The sequence below is a fragment of the Chenopodium album genome, chromosome 22, assembly GCF_948465745.1.
Source record: "Chenopodium album chromosome 22, dcCheAlbu1.1, whole genome shotgun sequence".
NCBI lineage: Eukaryota > Viridiplantae > Streptophyta > Magnoliopsida > Caryophyllales > Amaranthaceae > Chenopodium > Chenopodium album.
Genome location: NC_137855.1, coordinates 28,944,822 through 28,961,209, shown reverse-complemented (window position 1 = coordinate 28,961,209; position 16,388 = coordinate 28,944,822). Strand labels below are relative to the sequence as shown.

Genomic DNA, 16,388 nt, shown 5'->3' with positions numbered 1-16,388 from the left:
AAGCTATGATAGCTTTTGATCCGTAACTCGGAATGAAGCATATAATATATCGTTGGAAAGATTATCAAGTCTTTTTTCCAACCCAAAGAGAATTAGGTAAAAATCATTTTTAGAGTTAGAGATATGGATTTTTTAGTAAAAGGGTGTCGGTTTTGGGCCGAATTTATTGTTTTGCTCATATCTTCTTCGTTTTAAATTGGAATTGGGCTTATGATATACCTACCGTTGGAAAGCTTATTGAAAGGCCTATCCAAAAAAATAATTTTTGGATCAAAATTATAGGGCCACAATATCATATTAGCTCGGTTTTGTGATGTGAACACGAAAAAGAGGAAAATAAGTTATGGTTTGGAGAAATAGGCTAAGAATTGGGTTGGTTCATGAAATGTATTGGGATTGAATATGCATTTAAGCACTCCAAAGATTAAATACTTGACCCGACCAATAGCGGCGGTGAAACGTTGTTTATTATCGGGTTTGGTTTTGGGGAGACATTTTTAGGTGTCTACAACACTGAACCACTTATTAACCGAACCATTTACATAATAAACCGCTTATAAACCGAACCGTTTACATACCGCTTAATTACTTTAATAAATTTGTAACCTTAGTAGAATTAATTAATCTTGTCATCTTAATCTAAACATAAGAACTATAAAGTAAGGATAATTAAATTCACATTAAAAAGGAATTAAATGAAATCTAATTATGCACACTTTTTTACTACGGAGTACATTACTACTAGAGAATCGATCAAGTTAGTAATTAGTTCATTGTTAATTTATTTTACGCTATCACTAAAACGATTATAATCACATTAAAAAGGAATTTTAAATGAAATCTAATTATGCACACCTGTTTACTATGGAGTACATTACTACTAGAGCATCGATCAAGTTAGTAATTAGTTCACTGTTAATTTATTTTATGCTATCACTAAAACGATTAAACAAGAAGTGGATATATAATAATCTGATAATGAAACAATAATATATTAATACCCTATAAATTTTTAAAATCTAATAAACTACCAAGACGAGTACGTATATCAAAACTTGAAACATAACATGATATAAATAGAATCAATGAGGATTTGTATATAATATGATTCTTAAAAAACGAAGTGACGAAGTCTTGACTTGATATAATATAAAACCTGCTAACTGATAAAAGCTTAGAGCTAAATTTCAACCAAATGCAAAATAAATTGAAGTAAACCAGCTCATTAACTTTTTAAACCAACCCAAACCGACTTGTTATGGAATGAATCATCTTAACCCAACCCAATTTAATTTGAACCAATATCAATCTAGGTGAACCCATTCAAAAACCGACTCATCAAACCAACCTGATTATGACCTGAACCGTTTACAACCCAAACTGACCCGTTTTAAACTGATATGATTATGATCCGATCCATTTATTATTTAAACCGTTTATAATCTATATTGTTTATTATCCGAACCGATATGAATTTGAATTCTATGAACCTGGGTAAACCCGTTCCCAAACTGATCCGTTTATAACTTGAACCATTTACTACCCGAACCGAACTAAAACCGTACAAATCTAGGCTGAAACAGAACCGAACCGATAATAATTTGGAGTGAACCGAAACCGACTTGTTTCAAACCACACCGAACTATACTGTCAAACCGTTTAAACAATGCTAAATGTCTATTAATGAGTATGATCTCTAGATTAGGTTATTAAACTTAGATTTGGGAAAAATTATATGGATAGAGAGAAAAAAAAACAAAAGAAATCGAAGATGAAAATAAAAAGCCTTATCACGAAAATTCAATTTGACAGGTAGAGAAAGAGCCACACAAGCTTTTGTAGACCTCTCTTAGCCAAATACCGCTCAACTCACCTCACCTTCTTTCTTAACATCTCCCTATTTTCTTCTTCTTATTTTTCTGACCTCATAAATTTTCCTGCTTCCATTCTAGCCATAATAAGGTACGACAATTATATGTTTTATTTTTATTTTTATGAATTCACGTAATATCTCAATTCAAACACTTTATAGTCCAATAAATTTAGCATTTTCTTATTCTGGGTTGTTCAATTTATCCTTAAATTTTTCATATTTATCTGTTTGTTCAGTGAATAGTGTATGATTGTTTTGGGACTTTAATGCCACTTTGTTGAGTAGTTTATAGTTGGGTTTACTAGAATTTGTGCTGTTGTTGTGAAATTCTTACATTTGGGATTGATTGAATGCAAATTCTGATGATTAAAATCCTCAATCTTTAAGAACAATAATAATAATAATTATGGCAACAATGGCTTCCTTAGTGACTTTGGGAAGCTCTGGAACGAGTTGTTCAGGAAATTTGGAGGTTTCCTTTTCATTAGTTAATAAAATTTCGATTCCTAGAAGGGTTTGTAGTTGTAATTTTCGGCATTTGGGAGGGGGGAGGAGATGGCAATATGTATCGGTGTGTAAGCTTTCGATTGTTACTGATTACATTTCTGAGCAAGGAAATGCTGTTTCTCTTGAGAATACATATAAAGGGAGTAAAGATGAGGACCTTATCTTGAAGCCTTCTCCTAAACCGGTACTAAAATCGGGGTCTAATGGGAATCGTAAATTGGGGGAAAGTTCGGGAGGTTGGGAGGAATCGAAAATTGATGCAGGCTCAAGTAATGGGAAATTAGGGAATGTGGAGGAGAGGAAGAAGGTTATTGAATCACTAGATGAGGTATTAGAGAAGGCTGAGAGACTAGAAACCGGAAGCTCGGAATTAGATAGTAAAAGTGAGAGCAAACCTGTAAATAAACCATCTCCCAGTGTAAGTACTTCAACAAATGGTAAACCTGTATATAGCTCGGGAAAAGGGAAGCCTAACGGTGGGAAGAGTGTTTGGCGAAAGGGGAATCCGGTTGCCACGGTGCAAAAAGTAGTAAAAGAACCTCCTAAGATTGACAAGGTTGAGAGAACGGAAAATAGGACTAAGGGAGAAGAGAAGTTAGATAATCAATCACCTCAGACCTTGAGACCTCCATTGCCACCGCAGAGGCCTGATATCAAGTTGCAGGCAAGGCCGTCTGTGGCTCCTCCACCAGTGCCGAAAAAGCCGGTTTTGAAGGATGTGGGAATGTCCTCTGCAGTTGATGGGAAGGACCAGGCTGTGAAATCGAAAGAGAGAAAACCAATTTTGGTTGACAAATTTGCCTCAAAGAAAGCAGCTGTTGATCCAATGATCGCCCAAGCTGTAATTGCCCCACCTAAACCTGCGAAAATGCCTTCAGGAAAGTTTAAAGATGACTACAAGAAGAAGGGTGTTACAGCTGGTGGAGCAAAGAGGCGTATGGTTAATGATGATGATATGCATGAAGATACGTCAGAACTTGGAGTATCCATTGCTGGTGCTACAGCTCGAAAAGGGAGGAAATGGAGTAAGGCAAGTCGTAAAGCTGCTAGACGTCAAGCAGCGAGAGATGCAGCTCCTGTCAAAGTGGATATTTTAGAGGTTGGAGAAAAGGGCATGTCAACAGAAGAATTGGCAGACAACTTGGCTATCAGTGAAGGTGAAATTCTTGGTTACCTATATTCCAAGGGGATTAAACCTGATGGGGTACAAACTCTCGATAAGGAAATGGTAAAGATGATCTGTGAACGATATGAAGTTGAAGTTTTGGATGCCGTTTCTGATGAATTGGGAGATATGGCTCGGAAAACGGAAACTTTTGATGAAGATGACCTCGACAAACTTGAAGATAGGCCTCCCGTGCTTACTATCATGGGTCATGTTGATCATGGAAAGGTGAGTAAATGACAATCTCCTTAAAAAAATAGTAACTAAGATTGGTCATTTCTTACAAGTAAGTATCTAACATGGTTGGTCTATCTTGGCAGACAACCCTCCTGGATTATATACGAAAGAGCAAGGTAAACTTTCAACCAAAGCATTGACTGTGTTTTTTATTTTTGTCATTATAGCTGTATTTATAATGTCTCAAAACAAGAGTTTTTGGTTCTAGCAGATGATCATTTTACTTTCATCCTTCCCTTATCTGTTGCATATTCTTAGCTGTACAGAAGTATTACTCTTTCTGTTATGCTATGTATCCTATAATAATTACTCATATGATATGCATTAAGTGATATTTATAGAATGTCTATTTGGTCTATCCATAAGTCTATTATTTATTAATGTCTTTACTTCATTCGAGTTTAATAACTGCGTAATTAGGTTTGCTGTGCAAGTTTGCAATGAAGTGTGACACAGCTGAATATATAATAATTTTGAGAAATTATCTATGCCAAACCTTGTTTCAAATTCATGGATTTGGTGGGATATGATATTAGATTTTACTTTATTTTGCAGGTTGCAGCTTCGGAAGCAGGAGGGATTACACAAGGGATTGGAGCTTATAAAGTGAACGTACCAGTTGATGGCAAGTTGCTACCTTGTGTCTTTCTCGACACTCCTGGTCACGAGGTTAACTGAAGGCCCCACTCTAATTTTAATTCATATGTCAATTTGGTATTATGTATACTTATTTTTTCATATATGCTCCAAACCTGCTCTGTTAACAAGCACAATATATGATAATTTATCTCGTGGCACATATGTCTGCGAATAATTAATTGATATGAATCAGTTGCATAAATCATGTTAATTGATGTATTTTACATTTTCCTTCTGTAGGCTTTTGGGGCAATGAGGGCTCGTGGAGCAAGGGTGACAGATATAGCTATTATTGTTGTAGCTGCTGATGATGGGATCCGTCCTCAAACAAATGAAGCCATAGCTCATGCGAAAGCAGCTGGTGTACCTATTGTGGTTGCAATTAATAAGGTATCATACTCTGCTATAGCAGTTCTTTTTTGGTAGTTATTGAGTACAATATACCCTAAATTTCAACCAGACCTAAGGATAGATGTTGGACACTATCTTGAAAATTATGTATCCATGTAGCTTGGAATTGGCATAGGTTGTGAACTTGTGGTGAGGATTGCTTGAATTAGATTGGTTGACTTGTTATGTTTGCTTTTAAATGCACACTTAAATTTTAGTTAGTTTATCTTAACTAATTCTTTTTGGTTGTTACAGATAGACAAAGATGGGGCTAATCCTGATCGTGTCATGCAAGACCTTTCATCAATTGGTTTGATGGCAGAGGATTGGGGTGGTGACATCCCAATGGTCAAGGTATTTTTTTAATAATAATTTAAATAATTTCCCTGAATTTTTATTTACAGCAACAATTTGACCAGCACATTTGGCGGGACATAACTTTGACCATGAATATCCGTAATTTTGTATTAGTAATTATTATAAAAAATTAATACTTCTTTTGTTCCTTTTTATTTGTCCCGCGGAGTACTTGGAATCTAATATTTTATAGATAGATACATACTTTAAAACATAGTCATGTGGGATCTTATTAGATTCCTCGATTTTTGATATCCAAATATTTTATTTTTATATTTGTCTGTAATACATAGCCTAAGATATTTTAAACACAATGTTTCATTGGAAAATTAAATAGAAACGGAGGAAGTATTATGGAAATATACATCATGATCAATCCAACAACATATTACACAACATGTGCATTGTGTTATTAGTAAAATAATCAAGTCAAAGTTAGTGTATAAATTATGCAAAAGTCAAATGTTACTTTTAAAAAGAAAAAAAAGGGAGTATAAAAAAATTATTTTTTCAACGAATATCCTTTGGCAGCTACTTTTTTTTCCCCTTATATTTCCAATCCCTATTGTTGGGGTGTGTAAGGGGGTTGGTTTGGGGGGGGGGGGGGGGTTTGAGCGGATTCTCATCCTTGTATCTCCATATTACAGATCAGTGCACTGAAAGGTGAAAACGTGGATGAATTACTAGAGACAGCCATGCTTGTTGCAGAGGTAAGATAAAGCTAATGGTTCTTATTTAAGATTGATTTCAATTCTTGGTTACAATATTAATGGTAAGTTACAATGTCTTATAGTTCTGAAGGGCTCTTACTGTTTCTGGCTTACTCTTTTCTGCACATCTATATTGTTATCAAGTTTTGAAGGAAAGGAATTTTAGTTTGAGGCAAATATATTCATCTGCTAATGTACACTATCGATTAGTAGAAGCTGTTATTTCTTCACAAGTTCTTTTAAATTATATGAATTGGAATTCTATATTAGGTTGAACTCATTGTCTCTAAAAATCATTGCATAACAGAACTACACCCAGTCACCTAGATATCAAGGTTGCAAACCAAGGCCGATTATCCTGAGCATTTTAGAGTTACATTACTTACATATACTCTTGTCTCTCTAAAAGTCTACTCGCTCTGTCCCACAGGTTACTCATTACTTTTGGTTTACGATATTAGGAGAAATATGATGGCGGGAATGTGTTGAGACAATCATGCATGTTTAACACAGTGGAAAGTTTTAATTATTTAATATAAAAAAGATAATTATTTGGATTTTCAATGTATATTGTGAGTTGTCGTATACGGTATTCAATGAGACAATGAATATGTTTCTTTAGGTAGTTTCCTACTTTCCTGTAGGTTGTATCCTTAATTTGGTTATCCTTTTAAAATGTGCTGTATTGCTGTATATGCAACTCTGATGCAGATGAGGGGTCTTCGTCTTCTTACAGGATGCATAAATATGTTTTTTTTTTCCCTTACACCTGATTGTTCTTGTGTTAATACCTTGCTAGCTTTACGCACTCTTTTGCTTATTAACCTGTAGCTATGTTTAAAGGCATCCTTACACCCTTACCTACACACCGTCACTTCATAGTTTTATCTCTCTTTCTTATATTGTTCTTTTCTCTTTCTGTGTTATGTTTATAGCTGCAAGAGTTAAAGGCAAATCCTCACAGGAGTGCAAAGGGCACTGTAATTGAGGCTGGTCTTGATAAATCAAAAGGACCTATTGCCACTTTTATTGTGCAGAAAGGCACCCTAAGAAAAGGGGATACAATTGTCTGTGGTGAAGCATTTGGGAAGGTTGGTAACAATTGCTGTGAACTTTAGTTCTTAAAGAGTTAAGTTAGACATTTTCTCACTTGATTTTTCTGATTGAAGGTGCGTGCCTTATTTGATCATGGAGGGAATCGTGTGGATGAAGCTGGTCCATCTATCCCTGTTCAGGTTTGCTTATGTGTAGCTGTTTTTTTTTTTTCCTTCCCGGTGATGCTTTACCATCTTCAATGAATTAAACCAACTATGGTAATTAACACCCACAATTATAAGAATAATTGGGTATCTAAAAATGTATGCCAAATTTGCCTACGCTAACTAATTTCTAGTTGATTCCCATGATGCCATTACCAATTTTCCAGTATGTATCACTGCCTAGCCTACAGGACATTAGTGCACAAAAGACTAACTGATAGTCCTTTTGAACCAGTCTATTTAATAATGTACCTTTGTGGCTTATTGGACGGACCACTTCTCCAACATTATTTTCTTACCTACGAGCAAATTTTTATCAGGTTATAGGATTGAATAATGTTCCATTTGCTGGTGATGAGTTTGAAGTAGTGAGTTCTCTTGACATAGCTCGTGAAAAGGCAGAGGCTCGTGCAGTCTCTATAAGGGATGAGCGCATAGCTACTAAGGCTGGAGATGGTAAGGTTACCTTGTCATCTTTGGCTTCAGCAGTTTCATCTGGGAAGATGGCTGGTTTGGACTTGCACCAGCTAAATATTATTCTAAAGGTTGATCTACAGGTAAGGTGTCATTGCTTTTCTTGCTGTACTAATTATTAATGATGTATGCGTGATGGTTTTTATTTCCATAACTGATTGGGGGTTTGAGTTTCAGGGGATGGACTGAATTTTAATTTTAATTTTTTTGTAAGTTAATATGTTTATTGTTTCCAACTAATTATAAGAAGTGTGTGTATGTTTTCAACACGGTCTTCAGCTTTTTATTTAGGTATTTATTTTTTTAATAATTAATATGCCATTAGTTTGTCATTGCCCCTAATTTCCACCTTAGTGCTTAATCCGGCTGTACTATGGTTAATTCCCTAATCAAATTTTTGGGATGCTATAGGCTCTCGTGGTTTGGTAATTTGGTATAGAAAATGGCAATTCTTGTGTGGTAAAAACTGGCCGAGTCTTGATAACGTTTGAACTGCATAGGTTGTGCAAGATTAATTATATGTTTCATGTGAATAAGTTAGTTGTTGATCCATAATTCCATTGCATGGTGTTTTGCTTGTTAAGATGGGAAACAAGTTGTCATTCAACTTGTATTGCTTGTCTAGCATTATATGCGAAACTTAAGTTCAACTTCATCACCACAGTATAATAACCTGATGAAAGATCCTTTTATTTGTATATTTCTGAACCAATAATCTGCGTATCTCTTTTAGGATGATGTTCAATTTCTAAAAGATATTAGGGAGTATTTGATTAAGCCATGAACTTTATCTATCTTTCACTTTTAAAATTTAGAGCTGGCATTTGACTGACTTTCTGGTTACTGTGGATATTAAACTACTAACTTCATGCTATTTGAGAGAGAAGGGAAAGGAAAGGAGAAATTTAGGCATGTGACACGATGATTTATTTTCAAATGACACACTTCATGCATTTGAAGAAAACATGTATATGGCTATATGATATGTAAAAAAGGAAAACATACAGGGGTACCACATTAGATAATATACTTCGTAGTTCGTCTATTATATTACAATCATGGATTTGAAGGCCACTATAGTAAAATAACCCTTTGAATTTTTTTTTTTCAGTTACGATCCCTCATAGTGATTAGAATAACTTGGAGAGAGAGACAGAGATTATATCTAAAGCTCTCGAATTTTGTAATCTTTGATAGGGGTGTTGGAGATTCTATAACATTGTTGAACAATGTAGAAAGGTATTTCAGTCATGCTTAAAAGAGATGACGTCAACTAGTTGTCAATATTCAATAGGGGTATGAAACACAGGTACATGTCAAAATTCGAACTGGGACTGAAGTATGTTGCAACAAGCTCCTCTAGATTTTGTCCAAAATTATATTGATTACGTTATCTGTTAATCTTTTCTATTTACTTCCTCAAAGTGTGTTCCATGAGGCCATGTTGCAAAAAAATGGAGGAAGTATCTTACTTAGAATCACATACTAAAAAGACAAGGGCTAATTTACCAGCTATGTTAAATTACCCTCAGAAAAGATTTAACTACAATAGGTATCCAAACCATATTCCTGGGCTATATTGAATTTATATTATTCCTTGTTTATTTTCTTCATCTTTATATAGTCCCTTCCTGGGCTGTATTGAATCTATAACGTTCCTTATTTTATTCTGCAGAGGACTCAATCTTAAACCAGCCTTGAGTTCTTAACTGCAACCAAATCTTCATAGTGGGTTTTAAGTTATTGTAATGCCTTAAGAAAAATTAAAATAACATTTTTAGGTCTCAAAATTTAAATAATATTACAAAAAAAACGGCATCTTTATGTGTCGAAAGCTCCTTGAGGCATCTTAGAGGCTATGACCCTCTTCTTTGGTGGACAGTACATTTTAGATGACTCGAGTTGGTTGAGTATACCCAATTTCATACCTATAGAACTTTTTACTTTTTTTTTTTTTTTTTTTTTTTTTTTTTTGTCTGAAACATAATTGGATAATTCTTTATTTAAAGAGGACATCTATTAGTGGCTATCTAAATCAGATTAGAGGTTATTATTTGTTATATTGCTTTCCTTGCACTGTCGTGCCGTGATCGTAAGGGATGGAGGAGGAAGATTTTTGTGGATGACTATACAGAATAATCACTTTTGGTTCATTTAGTCGACCCCACTTATGGGATTGATTGATTGATACTACGTATATGATATTGAAGTTCTATCCCTTTAAATCATGAACTGCTGCTGTAAGTCATTCACCCTTAGGCAGAGCTTTTAGTTTACTAATAAATCTGGATTAAAGACATGCTTAATTGGAGCTGACAGGCTTTAATTAATTTAACATAATAATGTTTTATTGATTATAAATCTGGAGATTCTTATTGTAACATCACGATGAATATATATGTGGAATATACCTTTTTATGTATGTTCATATTCAGAATGAGACCAAGGGATTTTGTCAGAAACATGTCTAGTTATAGTAACAGCTTGATTTTCATGATGACATGATTAGAGAATTGTGTATTTATTGGTTGACTTGATGTACTTTTGGTTGTCAAGGATGCAGAACTATTAGTGAGCATGTGTCTGTTAGTTATAAGTAAACTTCTGCTTTTGGTTTCTTTCTTTCTTCTTTTTCTATTTATTTATTTTTTTTTTTAATTTTTTTGAATTTTTTTTTTATTTTTTATTTTTTATTTTTTAGAATCATTGCGTGATGTTTCTCTTATCCATTTTCTATTTTGCACTACCTATTACAGGGCTCAATTGAAGCACTGAGACAGGCCCTGGAGGTTCTTCCTCAGGTTAATGTTTCTTTGAAGTTTCTCTTGCAAGCAACAGGAGATGTTAGTACTAGTGATGTTGATCTTGCAGTTGCTAGTCAAGCTATAATCTTGGGGTTCAATGTAAAGGCACCTGGTTCTGTTCAAAAATATGCTGATAACAGAGGTGTTGAGATTCGGCTATACAAAGTCATTTATGATCTAATTGATGATATGCGACGTGCAATGGAAGGATTGTTGGATCCTGTAGAGGTAATTTTGTTGAACTCTGCTAATTGGGGTACATCCGTTTTGCGGATATATACATTCATGGTGTAGGAAATCTCGTTAGACATCTGGTTTGATCCCAACTTTGCTCCATCTGCCAATATTAATCCCAACTTTGCGATGGGAGCGGCTTTGGTATAAAGTTGGGATTAATAAAAAATAAACGAAAGTTGGGATTAATATTGGCGGACGGAGCAAAGGGATTAATCATGGCAATTTTTTCCCTTAATTTAATTTATAGTTTTATTTTTTTTATTTTTTTGTTGGGGGTGGGGGGGGGGGGGGGGGAGTTGTGAGTGCTAGATGGTGGTTGGGTGAGGGTCTTGCAATGCATAGCTGTTGTAATGATTGCCCAGTATTCTGGAAAGATAAGACATTACTGGTTTGGCTTTATATTAAAGCTCCTCTGGGTGAATAGATATAGGATGCACCTGTAAATTTCATGATAATAAACATACTAATTAAGGACAGAGGCTCCTAATGAAAATCAACGATTTAATTTTATTGGTGTCAATTCAACTATTATATTGGCACACCTATGGTGCCCTTATTCAGTTATAAGTGGTACTGTCAATTTCGAGGGTTACTCTCCTAAAAATTGACATGAGTGTGGAAATATATATCTGATTATAAGTATCTCTTTCATATGCCTTTCTTGTACATATAATTGTACTCCCTCCGTCCCTAAATTACATTCCTCCTTTCTATTTTTGGTATTCCAAAATTACATTCCTCCTTTCTATTTTTGGTAAGTTTTTTTTTTTAGTAAATCAACTCTCTTTTTTTGTTTTATATTTAATGCTTTCTCACTCATCCTTACCTAATTTCACTCATATCCTTGTGCCAAATTACAATGAATATGATTGGTTTAAATTTTTTAATTAGAAGCATGTGATTGGTCCTTTTTTTTGCAAAGGATTGATGACTTGTCATGAGTAATAACTAATCTATCTTTGTACTTCCCATTGCATTATCTAATTATTGTTATTTGTCTTATTCTTCCCTCCTTAATTCCGTGTAAATTTCCAAAGAGGAATGTAATTTAGGGACGGAGGGAGTATCAACATTTGAAGTTTTATAATTTTTGTTAAAATTCTTCTATGTTCATGTGTCAGCCTATCTTCCATCTTGTGGTTCCAAAATAACTGAGGAATCTAGTTGATATAACTCTTGGCTAAGGAATTCATACTCATTGATGTGTGGAATTTTGACACAAGATATTGAAGAGTGAAAGTAACCTAGGTGTTTACTAGCCCTCTCCCTGTGTTTGTACATAGGTTAGGCTCACCAGTGAGGAGTGGGGTCATCAAGTGTCACTAGCTCATTACTAAAAGCAGAGTTTACACTAATTATGGATAGGGGTCAGGTATATAACATAATAAGGAATTAGTCCACCTTATCTACAAATTGACATCATTGATCAAAAGTATGGCATTGGTTTATCAAACATAGGTATTACTCTTTGCTTTCCCTTATTTGAAACAATAATAGTCAGTTATCTAAGGCTTAGTGAAGTTGATGAAAATTACGTGTTGAAACTTCTATTGCCTTGGTAATTTATTACCCTTCTATTGCCTTGGTAGTTTATTACCCTCTTCATCCCAACTCAGAATTAGGGCAAGAAACTTAAGGAGGGAAAAAGTAGATAGAAAAAGTTAATCAGTGGATGTGGTCATGTGGGTCTTACAACTACCGCTCATACAGCTCCCAGCCAACAAGCATTTAGTCTTCCTCTACAAAGAATGCTTCGTCTTCAATGGGGTCTGTGTTTTTTTTTTTGTTAGGAAATGCATTGGTATCCTAAACTTTCCAGATACATTGAGTTGGTAATTTGAACTAAGAAGTAATTGTGCATTGATAAAGTTAGTGGTAGGTTATATAAAATGAGAAAATAAGTCGAGTTGGCAATTATGGAGTGTAGAGTATAATTTTTGATCAAATTTCATGAGAATGTTTATTTTTTTAAAATTTTTTATTTGGTAAGTAAGTTTTATTGCACCAAATTGCGAAACAATCAAGCTCCCAGGAATACAAACTAATTAGGCCAAAGCAGCCTAAAGCAATCCTATACAACAAACTATACAGCAAACTCAATTATACAATCAAAGTTTCTATCCACTCTCTTTTTTGTACATTTGTTTTCTAATTATTCACACCTATCAGCCTAGCTTTAACCTCACTCTTTATCTGTCTAGCTACAACAGAATGTGCATAATCCTCTGCTCCCAATAAGCTGTATTCTTCACCTTCCAGATCTGGTGAAAAACAGCCAGAATGCAAGTGTTAAGAACACTTCTCTGAAATCTAGACTTCAACCTGGTGCAATCTCTAGTGATAGTATTGAATACTATTTGGCTCAAACCCAACCCATCTCTAGTGTTACTATATCTGCATTTACAGAATAAATGCTCATGAGTTTCTTCCCTTCAGCACAAAGTAAACAAAGCTTATCATCCTGCTGCAAGCTCATATGTAACCTGTCTCGAGTTTTTAATCTCTTCTGAATAGCCAACCAAGCAATGAATTGGGGCTTAGGAACAACTTTCTTTTTCCAGACCAAGATATCCCATCTGCATCTTTGATTTCCAGCAGTGAGCAGATCATAACTCTTTTTAATGTCATATTTACCCTGCCAATCGAGGCAGGAGTATAAACACTCTTCAGTTTCTCCTTTACTTCACATACTTGCTTCCAATACCAACTGCAGTCAGCATTATGCCTGTAATTCATCCAATTCTGCCCCTTTAAATAGACAGCGTTCACCCGTTTAACCCAAAAGGTTCTCTTGTTTTTGACAACAGCCCAAACATTTTTACCCATTGTATTGCTATTTTTCCCATGCCAAAGAAAGTTTCTGCATAAAGCATTGATATTCCCAAAAATGGATTTAGGCAGTACCATTATTTGAGACCAATAAACCTGGATACTCATGAACACTGAAGTTACCAGGACTAGTCTAGCAGCAGAGAGATTCCTAGTGCTCCAGGTCTTAATCCTAGCACTAATTTTATCAATCAGGTGTTCACATTCATCTGCAGATATTCTCTTAGAGCATATAGGTACTCCCCAGTATCTAAATGGTAAGTTACCTTTTACAAACCCAGTGATACCCAGCACCTCATGAACCAAACTGTCATATTTCATGAGAATGTTACATCAACTTGATAATTGTATGATATTATCAAGTAGTCATGTTAAATATAGGTCCTTAAATATTGCTTTCTTTATGGGCTCTATCGTAAAATTAACTTTTTGATTTTGGCTCATGTTTTAAGAGTATTAGCATGTATGTAAATAAAATAAAAATAAAAATTAGAAGTTGACGGAGAGAGATAAAAATAGATACATATAGTAAAAATAAGAAGATTTATTGCCTGCATCTCAAAATTAAAATAAGTTTTTTTAAGAACATGGCACTAAATAAATGTTTCCAAAAGTCTTTGGTGCTTAAACATTATTTCCTCTGTCTCAAATTAAACTTCATGGTTGGTTCGGCAGAAGGTTTCACAATTGCTGTATGCTTGTAGATAAAATAGTAGAATAAAAATCTGTACATGAGGCGAGGAAAGAACGAGATAGTACAGTAAAGTTGGTATATTTTGGGATGGAAGGAGTATTTTAATAAAGGTATGTATTAGTAATAAATTTTAGCTAATCATTGTTTACAGACAAATTACCAAAAAGCCCCGTATGCTTTTCAACTAAGAACATAGTATATGTAGACTAGCCACAATTTTGTATGTGTCGATTTGTACAATCATGATGATATACTTGTATTAGATTCCATGAAAGTACCTTTGTTCCTGCTACTCCCTGTCTGCATTAGATCTAGTAATGAAATTTAAAGCTTTGTTGCTGTTTTCATTATGACTGTTGTGAGTTTGTGACAATACTAACTCGAAATCTCATAAGAAATGGAAAAATAAAATAAAATTCTCTTATTCAAGGGTTTGCTCAGCCCAATAAGCTCTGATAAGTGCTATAAAAGAATGGAGTATTGTTAAACAAAAAGATTCCCTGAAGCTGTATTGCTTACGATGAAATGTTGTTTTGTTGAAAGTAAGCATGCATATTGATATATGTCAACTTTAGTTATATATGGTTTACATGAACTGTTATGTTTCCATCCTGGAATATACGTGTTCTTTTCTTGAAGCTTCTATTAATTTTTTTTTTCAGAATTGTGTTTGTGCTTCCATGTTTGAAATTTAAATTTCAGCGCTCAATAGTTCAGTGGAATATGAATGTAGGAACAAGTTACAATTGGCGCAGCAGAAGTCCGGGCCACATTTAGCAGCGGCAGTGGTCGTGTTGCTGGATGCATGGTGACTGAGGGAAAAATTACTAAAGGCTGTGGGATTCGAGTTTTACGCAAGGGAAAAACTGTTCATGTTGGACCCCTTGATTCTTTGCGTCGAGTGAAGGAAACCGTAGAAGAGGTACGTATCGAATTTGTTCTCTCTATATTTTTAGATCACTGATGTTGGTATAATTAGTAGGGGTTTGTCTCTTCCTCTTCTTTTGGCATTGGTTAGTCACCTTTTCAGCCCGATTTCTACATATCATATTTTTATAGTATAGAAATGAGAATAGTGCGTCTTTCAAACTTGAAGTTCCTTCAATGGACACAGCTCCATTCTCAATTTCTACTTCCTGATATGAGGCCTTGTGTGAACTGAGCTTACTGAAACGTAGTGTTTTAGATGAAGGGTCATTTTCAAACAACCTTCTTGTTTCAGGGAAAGATCCGTAGGAACCTATTTGAGGCATTAGGAATTTTTTTAATGTTGATCTCTCACTTCAGCATGCTGTTAAAGCATGCTATCTCCCTTTAAGTGAAATCTAATTTGTAACCACTTACTAATATGTTCATTTCGTATTGAGCGTAGTATTTAAAAGTCTTTTCTTTTTATTATATTGGATAGGCTCTCCCATCGTTGTTTTGATTGAATATACATATTGCCGTGGAAGTTAACAATTTATTACCTTTCAGGTAAACAATGGGCTTGAGTGTGGAATTGGATTGGTGGACTATGATGATTTTGAGGTTGGTGATAGACTTGAGGCATTCAATACAGTGCAAAAGAAACGAACCCTTGAGGAGGCTTCAGCTCAGGTAACAGCTGCACTTGAAGGAACTAGCATGGCTCGATGAAAATGAATGAACATAGTGCTCTTGTACAATATCAAGGCCAGACTGGTTATTTCACTTCAGCGAAGATATCAGCTCGCTCCTGCATCCTTGAAATCCTGAAATCTATGACCAATTTGTTTAGAGCATTCAATCCTCTGCGGATGTGCAATGACCTGTCTGGCCAATTCTGTATGAGATCATGCTGTACATAAGTGGTATATGTGAATCACATCCATATGCTTCTCTCTAATGTAGTAGTCAAATTTCCTCCATATTTTTTTGCTGACAGCATTTTGTAACAGCTATAGTATCCACCTTGTAAAGGAAAAGATCTTCAAAATCATAAAGGAAAGAAGGTGAAATTTGCCTGCTTCAGTAACCATCTCTCCAAATTGTATACTCCCTCCGTTTTTAAATACTTGCTCCATTTCTCTTGGACACGCATGCCGATGCTAATCTTTGATCACTAATATTTTTAATTATCAATAAGTATAAATTCTAACTATTGAAAATTAATCATCTATTCATTGAGATGATTCCAACAAGTACCCACAAGATTATATTTTTCTTATGTATAAATCACAAACATTAGCCAA

The 16,388-nt window shown here is 34.7% G+C and overlaps 1 protein-coding gene across 1 annotated transcript; it reads left to right on the top strand.

The window, feature by feature from the left end:
* Positions 1-1,850: 1,850 nt before the first annotated feature.
* Positions 1,851-16,171, top strand: LOC145604506 (translation initiation factor IF-2, chloroplastic-like). The gene is made up of 12 exons (XM_081660392.1): positions 1,851-3,773; positions 3,866-3,898; positions 4,338-4,451; positions 4,662-4,811; positions 5,067-5,165; positions 5,816-5,878; positions 6,814-6,969; positions 7,048-7,113; positions 7,458-7,694; positions 10,368-10,643; positions 14,909-15,097; positions 15,652-16,171. Exons 1-12 carry the CDS (start codon positions 2,280-2,282, stop codon positions 15,811-15,813), a joined length of 3,039 nt encoding a protein of 1,012 aa, XP_081516518.1. The 5' UTR covers positions 1,851-2,279; the 3' UTR covers positions 15,814-16,171.
* Positions 16,172-16,388: the final 217 nt, after the last annotated feature.